General features: G+C 39.6%; 1 protein-coding gene across 3 annotated transcripts in view; it reads left to right on the forward strand.

Moving 5' to 3' along the window:
- AP1G1 (adaptor-related protein complex 1, gamma 1 subunit) overlaps positions 1–9,914 on the forward strand; it is a 95,354-nt gene that overhangs the window by 54,099 nt on the left and 31,341 nt on the right. For 2 of the 3 annotated variants that reach the window (XM_011961848.1, XM_011961856.1), the window contains exons 7-11: positions 556–564; positions 2,824–2,919; positions 3,716–3,796; positions 3,985–4,083; positions 7,598–7,653. In XM_011961848.1, the coding sequence (XP_011817238.1) occupies positions 556–564; positions 2,824–2,919; positions 3,716–3,796; positions 3,985–4,083; positions 7,598–7,653 (341 nt within the window). The remainder of the gene's footprint in view (positions 1–555; positions 565–2,823; positions 2,920–3,715; positions 3,797–3,984; positions 4,084–7,597; positions 7,654–9,914) is intronic. The other variant, XM_011961862.1, reaches the window with a different exon arrangement.

Here is a 9,914-nt window from a genome sequence, read left to right on the forward strand (position 1 = left end):
TGCCTCCTGGGTTCAAGTGATTCTCCTCCCTCAGCCTCCCGAGTAGCTGGGACTGCAGATGCCCGCCACCATGCCCAGCTAATTTTGTTTTGTATTTTTAGTACAGACGGGGTTTCACCATGTTAGCCAGGCTGGTTTCGAACTCTTGACCTCAGATGATCCACCCACCTCAGCCTCCCAAAGTGCTGGAATTACGGGCGTGAGCCACTGCGCCCGGCCTTTTTTTTTTTTAACTAGTATTTTAAAGTGGACATTTCTATTTCTCCACTTAATTTTAGAAGACAGTAGTAAGGAGGACTCAGAGGAAGACTGTTCTTTGGGTAGTTATATGTGTTGAACTTCTTTTATAGGATGCTGGTCATTCCATAAATAGGACTCGCTTTATACTTTAGATCTAGTAAGGCTCTAACAGGAGTCTTTTTTTGGCTTTTTTTCCCTTAGATGTTCATGTGTTGATTAAATTATTGTAATATAGTATGAGACCCGTATCTGTCCCTAATGCTTGCTTTGTATGTTTTGTTCCTGTTGTCTGTTTGGAATCCTGCTGTATGTTAGAATGAAAAGGTAAGAATTAACCCTCTTTTAGATGGTGCATGCTGGCATTAGGTCCTTAGTAGCTTTTGTGTATCCATCCACAAATGTGGCTTTTAAAATATACTAATGCTGAAGCTGTGCTTAATACTGTGAGTTATTGTTCTAGCATTTTTGGCTAACTTCCTAGTCTAGTTTTTGTTCCGTCACTTAAACTCCTGACTCCAAAGTCAGCCTTGGATTTCAGTTGCAGCCTTTCCTGAATTGTAAACCTTCTTCTCTGCCTTTTCTTTATCTTTACTTGAGAGACTTTGAGCAGTTTTCCAGTGGCTTTGGTGATGGCAATTCCAGATTAGTCTGGAGCTTTGACACAAAATGCTGCTGCTTTTTGAAGTAGATATTTTAGAACAGTATGTGGGTAACCTCATACTTTAAAAAGCTCTGTATGTACTGCTGAGCTTTCAGTTCAGACTTAGAGCTTTTATTTCTCCCTTACCCGTACTTACTCTTACACAGAAGTTTTGGAATATTAAAAGGATTTTGAGGTAGAGTAGTGGGCACCAACTGATTTTCATGGCTGCAGCCTTTCCCTATGTCATCTTATTTTGTTTGTCCTGTCATCAGTTTTAATAACTTGCAGTTTTGTCTGAAAAATGAAACTGGGTTCCAAGAATTGTATGCTGAACATTCAGACATTTGTGCTCTGTGTCCCAGGGTAATCTTATGTGATGTGCTGGCCTTTTGGCAGTGGATAAAACAATTTCTGAATTTAGTAGCCCAAGGAAAAATGACTTTTCCAAGAAATAAACCAGATAAAAAAGAACTTGGGTTATGAGCATTGGGAAGTGTGCAAAATAAGCTTGGTAACTACTTGGTCTTCATTTTATTACAAAAATATTGATTTAAAGCGGTTTTAAAAGGTATATTATTATCTCTAATATAACTTTGCCCATAGTTGACAGATGTAATGAATTTACAGATCTCCATGGCTTAGATTTGTCTTATTTGGAGTTGTCCAAATTAGACTTTTGTTTAGGTGACTTATAAGAATTAATTCCGAACTGTTATGGCTCACCTTACTTAAATTCATACATATTGTGTTTTCTTGTATTTAGAACTGGCCTTAATGTTTTGAATGCTTTGAGTGCATGCGTTGGATATAGCTTGGCTTTTCATTTCAGTCTTGATCCTCTTTTAGGCTTGAGGAGTAGGGAAGGGACAGAGTCTAAATACAGTGAGAAAAAATAATTGAGTTGCAGCAGAGTTGTAGCTAAAATTGCCTGCGAAAGAGATGCAATGCGGTTCACTTTGCACACTTTTTAACTAATTTTTGGTCATTAAAGTTGTTTATATAGCTAAAAATTGGGTTTTTAGTTGGAAACGTAAAAAGTTCCTGTTGCGGCAAAACTTTCGTTTTAATATCGAGTAATTGATCGACAGAAATGAAATGAGTGCCAATATTTAAAGCATCTTCGGCTTGACAGTAAAATTGCTTTTACAATGTGTTAGGACTCTTAATAGATAAAGGAAGGACAGGAAGGAAATTCCCGATTATAAGGAATGTATAGTCTCATTGAAAAGATGAGTAAACAGACCACAAAGCCATATATGTAAATAAGTCCTGAAATTTAAAAAAATTGTATCATATGAGTTAAGAATAGGAAGAGGAAATTATTCATGGCCTTGATATCTCTTAAGATGAAAGATGTAATTTTTTCATGTGTCTTTTCCATTTGATTACTGTATTACTGTTGTCAGCTTTGGTACTCCCTGTTGTTTGTTGGAAAAGGGTATAACTCTTCTATCTTAAGAGTTTTTTTTTCTCTATTTGAGGTTGTATGTTCTAAAGCTATAATGTTAATAAGATCACCAGTTGTATTTTGGTGTGATGACATGTTATATGCAAATGTTTGAATGGATGAAAACTGAACATGTTTTTGCCACCTAGGCATGTCAAGTTCTGCAGAAGTAGAAATGCAGTATGCCCCACAGGCATCTGTTTTACCTGGTTCCCATAGGCTTTCTGACCCAGTATTATTTGTAATATCTTCACATATAACTCTGGCATAAAAAAGTCTGGTTTGGTTTTATCCAGATAAAATACATGCTTCTTCTTGAATATTGGCCTAATTTACTCCTAAGTTTATCAAACATCTGCAGTATGCTAGTATATTAAATCAGTAGAATTTGCTTGGACTCGGACCCTTACATCCTTTTTCTAAACCAAAGGACCTGCTTATTCATGAGATATTCTTCAATATTCACTGTTTTTTGATGCATCTTTCTCTGCAGCTTGTGCCCCAATTAGTTCGTATTTTAAAGAACCTCATCATGTCCGGATATTCACCAGAACATGATGTTTCTGGTATCAGTGACCCCTTTTTGCAGGTGAGGTTGAAAGAATGTTTTAATAAATGTTATATGAATTTAATATCTTTTAAGTAGACCATTTCCTTCCTCTTAAGTTTGTGTTGAGTAGAAATTTGGTAGTTAATTGATTAATTATATTAATGAATAGTGACACAATTCTGTATTAGATTGTGAGGATACAATTACAGGTTTGTTCTTTTTTTTTTTTTTTTTTTTTGAGACAAAGTCTTGCTCTGTCACTTAGGCTGGAGTGCAGTGGCACAATCTTGCCTCACTGCAGCCTTGACCTCCCAGGGTCAAGTGATCCTCCCAAGTAACTGGGATTTCAGGTGCACGCCACTGTGCCTGGCTCATTTTGTATATTTTGTAGAGACAGGGTTTTGCCATGTTGTCCAGGCTGGTCTCAAACTCCTGGACTCACGCAACCTGTCCACCTCAGCCTCTCAAGGTACTGGGATTACAGGCGAGAGCCACTGTGTCCCACTTGAAATTACAGTTTTAATAGTCAAAATCATTTACTGTTTGAATTATTTACTATAGCTCTGCAGGTGGTAGTATGTGGTAGTATCCTTTAGCTGTGGAGTACTGAAGTGTGGGTTATCTTATAATAACTTTATTAGATGTAGAAGCATTTATAGCTTCTCTAAAGAAAATGTTTTCAATTCTTCTGTTTGATTTTTGACCATTTCTGATATGAATAAATGGTTTCAAATGAAGTTCTAAGACTTCATTTAGTCATTTGAATTTCATACCAAGATGAGATTTCTTTGTGTGAGACATATTTTGTTGACACCTCTCATATTTTGCACATTAGGTACGCATTTTGCGGTTATTAAGAATTTTAGGACGAAATGATGATGATTCAAGTGAAGCTATGAATGATATATTAGCACAGGTGAGTAGACCAAACTTAAATATTTATTTTAGTTTCGCAGGGAGTAGAATGATTATGGTTATATGGAGCAGTTTTTATTTGTGTTTCCTCATTCATAGCTGTAATCAAAATGCCTCTTGTTACCTGTGGATATTTTTTGGAAGCATTGTTTTTATCACTTACGTACTGCCCTTGATATGTCTTTTCAGGTTGCCACTAATACTGAGACTAGTAAAAATGTAGGAAATGCTATTCTTTATGAAACGGTTTTGACTATCATGGATATTAAGTCAGAGAGTGGATTGCGTGTAAGTCATTTTAAATCTTTTCTTCCCCCCTAAATGTTTCATTTAGAATGGTTGACTTGGACTGGAGTACTTCAGAATTGTATTCCATTTGGAACTCAACTTTAAGAAAGAATGATGCAAAATGTGGAATGCTTGATTTTTGGTATCTGAAATACCATTCCTTCCCGCTGAAGGCTTAACATTGATTATAAGAAACTTTGGGAGATCTTAGATGTAGCAATATAGTGAATATATTTGTCTTATCATTGTTGATGTTAACCTTGATCATTTGGTTGAGATGGTGTCTGCTGGGTCTTTCTACTGTAAAGTCATTATTTTTTCCTTTGTAATTAAAAATATTTTGGCAGATATTTTGAGACTGTGTAAACATCCTATCCTCAGATTTTTACCTATCAGTTTTAGTATCCACCAGAGGATCTTGCCCACAACAATTATTAAGATGGTATTCTAATGACAAATTTTCCATTTCCCTCATTTTTTTCCTCGTTAAATAATTGGAATTCTTCTATAGAGAGGAGTTGTCCCTTCTCCTTCATGAATTTGTTCATTCTGTCATTTATTAATATTGGAACTGTTGGCCAGGCGCGGTGGCTCAAGCCTGTAATCCCGGCACTTTGGGAGGCCGAGACGGGCGGATCACGAGGTCAGGAGATCGAGACTATCCTGGCTAAGATGGTGAAACCCCGTCTCTACTAGAAAATACAAAAAACTAGCCGGGCGAGGTGGCGGGTGCCTGTAGTCCCAGCTACACGGGAGGCTGAGGCAGGAGAATGGCATAAACCCGGGAGGCGGAGCTTGCAGTGAGCTGAGATCCGTCCACTGCACTCCAGCCCGGGCGACAGAGCGAGACTCCGTCTCAAAAAAAAAAAAAAAAAAAAAAAAACTGTTAGCCCATAGCCTTGTAAAAAACAAATGTACTAGAGTATAATATTCGTGTACAGTTCTTTTTGTCTTTAGCATTATAGTATCTAGTCAGATAACCAAAGTAATTTGGGTTAAGTTCTTTTCCTCTCCCCACCTTTCAAACAGAATGGTGACATACCATATATATTGTTCTGCACCGTACTTTGTTCACCTAACATTATCTTGGAGCCAGTTCCAAATTCATGTATAGAGATAAGTCTTGTTCTTTTTTTCTTAATTGTGATAATATATATATAACACAAAATTTACGATTTTCAGCATTTTTAAATGAACAGTTAGTACACTCGTTGTGTAAAAAGTTATCTCCAGAACTTTTTTGCCTTAAAGTCTGTATCCATTAAACAATAACTCTCCATGCTGTAACTACCTCTAGTCCCTGGCAACCACCATTCTACTTCTGTCTGTGAATTTGACTACTCTCAGGTACCTCTGAAGAGATATAAGAAAAAACCCAAAATATTTTTTCTACTCTTTACTGTCTACTCTCACAGAGTCATTCAGCACTTCACTTCTTTTTTGTTTTGTTTTAGAGAGACAGGGTCTCTCTCGGTTGTTCAGGCTGATCTTGAACTCCTGGCCTTAAGCAATCCTCCCACGTCAACCTCCTGAGTAATGTGCCCATCATGTCCAGCTCCACCATTTCACTTGTGACACCATATGTGTTGGGGCTATTTCCCTATACATCAGGCGGTTTTCTGGTAGATACTAGCTGGGTATCCTCTAATTGAATTCAGTTCTGACACTGTCTCCCTGGAGATAAGATGCCACATCCCGCCGGGCGTGGGCCTGTAATCCCAACACTTTGGGAGACTGAGGAAGGTGGATCACAAGTTCAGGAGATTGAGACCATCCTTGCTAACACAGTGAAACCCTGTCTCTACTAAAAAAAAAATACAAAAAAATTAGCCGGGCGTGGTGGCGGGTGCCAGCTACTAGAGAGGCTGAGGCAGGAGAATGGCATGAACCTGGGAGGCGGAGATTACAGTGAGCCGAGATTGCGCCACTGCACTCCACTGGGCAACAGAGCAAGACTCGTCTCAAAAAAAAAAAAAAGGTGTCACATCCCACAATTTGAGGGCTCAGTCCCACAAGACTGCCGCCCCCCCAACTTCAGATGCCACTCCCAAGCTCAGGTTGTGACCTGTGCTTCTAACCAACCAGCTGTTAAGTCAGGGTTCCCACAAACCCTCTTCAGGTTTGGTTAGTTTGCTAGAGTGGCTCACAGAACTCAGGGAACACTTCACTTATGCTTGTTGGTTTGTTATAAAGGATATAGATGAACAGCCAGATGGAAGAGATGTACAGGGCAAGGCATGTGGGAAGGGGTTGAAAGCTTCCATACCTTCTCCAGATGTGCCGCCCTCCAGGAAGCTCCACATATTCAGCTATCTGGAAGCTCCTCTGAACTCTGTCCATTTCAGATTCTTGGAGGCCTCATTATGCAGGCATGATTGATTAAATCATCGGTGATCAGTTTAACCTTCAGCATCTCTCCCCTCCCCAAGGTCGGGGGATGGGACTGAAAGTTCCAACCTTCTAATATCATGGTTGTTCCCCTGGCAACTAGTCTCCATTCTGAGGCTATCTGAGGAGCCCATTGAGAGTCATATCATTAGAACTAAAGATGCTGTCACACAGGAAATTCCAAGGGATTTAGGATTTGTATGCCAGGAAACAGGGACAAAAACCAAGTATATATTTCAACATATCACACTACCTCATATAAGTAGAATCATACAGTTTTTATCCTTTTGATAAGCATATTATTTAACATAATGTTGTCAAGATTGAACCATGTGTCAGAATGCATTATGTCTTAACGGCTGCGTGACATTCCATTGCATGGGTATGCCATAGTATAATTAGCAAATTTGCTATTAACGGAGTTTTAGGATATCTCCTATCATTTGCAGTTATCAGTAGTGCCACAGTAGACTTTGGTCTATATGTACAGTTGTTTGGCAGATCAGTTCCTAAAAGTGAAATTGATAAAACAGAGAATATACTTTCACTTTAAATATAGTTATTTCCAGATTTCCCTCTAAAGAGGCTGTACTAATATTATTTTTCCACTAACAAAACACTGTCAAAACATTAAAACGACCTTCCAGCACTTACCTTTAGTGTATGATTTTAAGAGTTTGCCTTTAGATTTTTCCTTTTTTTTTTTTTTTTTTTGAGACAGAGTCTTGCTCTGTTGCCCTGGCTGGAGTACAATGGTACGATCTTGGCTCACTGCAACCTCTGCCTCCCAGGTTCAAGTGATTCTCCTGCCTCAGCCTCCTGAGCAGCTGGGATTACAAGCATGCACCACCATGCCCAGCTAATTTTTATATTTTTAGTAGAGACGGGGTTTCACCATGTTGGTCAGGCTGGTCTTGAACTCCTGACCTTGTGATCTACCGGCCTCGGCCTCCCAGAGTTCTGGGATTACAGGCATGAGCCGCCGTGCTCGGCTCCAGTTTTTTTTTTTGTTGTTGTTGGCTAGCAGTCTGTGAAGCACCAGAGGCCAGAAAGTTATCCTTTAAACACAGGAAACAATATAAAACTTTAGTTTTCCTAAATTTTGACCTATGCTATTTCTCTTTAGGTCCTAGCCATAAATATCCTGGGTCGTTTCTTATTGAATAATGACAAGAATATTAGGTAAGTCAACTGAAATATGTCTTTTATCTTGGATATTGTAAGCCCAGTATTTTAAGAGTGATTTTGCTCAAGATTACACATGTATTGAGTCACATATCTAGAACTTTTAGCTCAGAATTTTTATGTTTTTCTGGTCTTAAAACTACTGTTTTGTAAAGACTTGAGGATTTGTCTCATGGCATATATTCCTATTTGTTCTGTAAATCGGGAGTAAGCAGAATTTTTCTGTAAAGGGTCAGATGGTAAGTATTTTAGACTTTGTGGGCCATGGAATCTTTGGTAACTGCTTACCTCTGCCCCTTAGCATGAAATTAGCCGTAGACAATATGTCGTGTGGCTGTGTTCAATAAAATTGATTTACAACAAACTTGGGAACTAGTATGAAAAAAATATTTTGATATACAAAAACAGCAGAGAGCTGGATTTTACAGGTAGGCTGTAGTTTGTTGACTGACCCCTGCTCTAAATTAAGAAAAATGTAACATTTCAGGTAGCAAATCTGGAATGTCTTTGTGAACTCCAGCTAGTTTTAGCTAGTTTTTTAGGTAAATGAATTGATCAGTATTATCTTTTATTTTGGTATTTTCCTGTATGTAGTACGTATTCCTGCTTACCTGTTTTTCTAATCAGGAGAAGTTTTTCTTATACTAAACATGAAAAGATGTGGAAGCTAGGTGTAGTAGCTCACACCTGTAATGCCAACACTTTGGGAGGCAGAGAAGGGTAGATCATGAGCCCATGAGTTCGAGACCAGCCTGGGCAACATGGGAAAACCCTATCTCTATATAGAAAAATACAAAAAATGAGCCAGGTGGCTTGGTGGTGTGCCCCTGTAGTCCCGGCTACTCTGGAGGCTGAGGTGGGAGGATCACCTGAACCCAGGAGGTTGAAGCTGCAGTGAGCCGTGATCATGCCGCTGCATTCCAGTCTAGGTGACAGAATGAGACCCTGTTTTTTTTTGTTTTTTTTTTTTTTCTCTTGAGACAGAGTTTCGCTCTTGTTGCCCAGGCTGGAGTGCAGTGGCGCGATCTGGCTCACTGCAACCTCCGCCCCCTCAGTTCAAGTAATTCTTTTGTCTCAGTCTCCCGAGTAGTTGGGTTTGCAGGTGCACGTCACCACGTCCAGCTAGTTTTTTGTATTTTTAGTAGAGACGGGGTTTTACCATGTTGGCTGGGCTGGTCTCTAACTCCTAACCTCACGTAATCCACCCGCCTCGTCCTCCCGAAGTGCTGGGATTCCAGGGAGTGAGCCACTGCCCCTGGCCGAGATCCTGTTTCAAAACAAAAAAAAAAAGATGTGGAAATAATTATTGTGGCACCCTGAATTATCTTCTCCTTCTAAAGAACACTTGGATTGCCAGACGCGGTGGCTCACACCTGTAATCCTAGCACTTTGGTAGGCTAAGGTGGGAGGAACGCTTGAGCCCAAGAGTTTGAGACCAGCCTGGGCAACATAGCGGGGGACCACATCTCTATTAAAAAATAAATACATAAATAAAATTTTAAACCTTAACATACTAAGTTAAACACGTGGATTTTAAACTCAAATTTTTATGGAGGCAGTTTTGGTACCAGTATCAAATAAAAACAGAGAAAACTCAAATGGTAAAATTAAAATTGCATTATGAGGCAAAGGCAGCCCTAAAAGGCATATTATATGCTCTCTTTGTTTTACTATTTGGAAAACTTTAAAAGAATTGAGTCAATCACTTCTATTTATTTTATATTTAATTTAATTTAATTTATTTTTTTTTGAGACAGAATCTCGCTCTGTTGCTTAGGCTGGAGTGCAGTGGCATGATCTCGGCTCACTGCAAGCTCTGCCTCCTGAGTAGCTGGGACTACAGGCGCATGCCACCACGCCCGGCTGATTTTTTGTATTTTTAGTAGAGACGGGATTTCATCATGTTAGGTAGGGTGGTCTTAATCTCCTGACCTCGTGATCTGCCTGCCTTAGCCTCCCAAAGTGCTGGGATTATAGGCATGAGCCACTGTGCCCAGCCCCAATTTTATTTTTTTTGAGACAGAGTCTTGCTCTGTCGCCCAGGCTGGAGTGCAGTGGCGTGATCTCAGCCCACTGCAACCTCAGCCTCCCATGTTCAAGCAATTCTCATGCCTCAGCCCCCCGAGTAGCTGGGACTACAGGCACCTGACACCCATGTGCCCGGCTAATTTTTGTATTTTTAGTAGAGATAGGGTTTCACCATGTTGGCCAGGCTGATCTTGAACTCCTGACCTCAGGTATCGCCCGCCTCAGCCTCC

Source organism: Colobus angolensis, unplaced genomic scaffold (genome assembly GCF_000951035.1).
Source record: "Colobus angolensis palliatus isolate OR3802 unplaced genomic scaffold, Cang.pa_1.0 Scaffold116, whole genome shotgun sequence".
NCBI lineage: Eukaryota > Metazoa > Chordata > Mammalia > Primates > Cercopithecidae > Colobus > Colobus angolensis.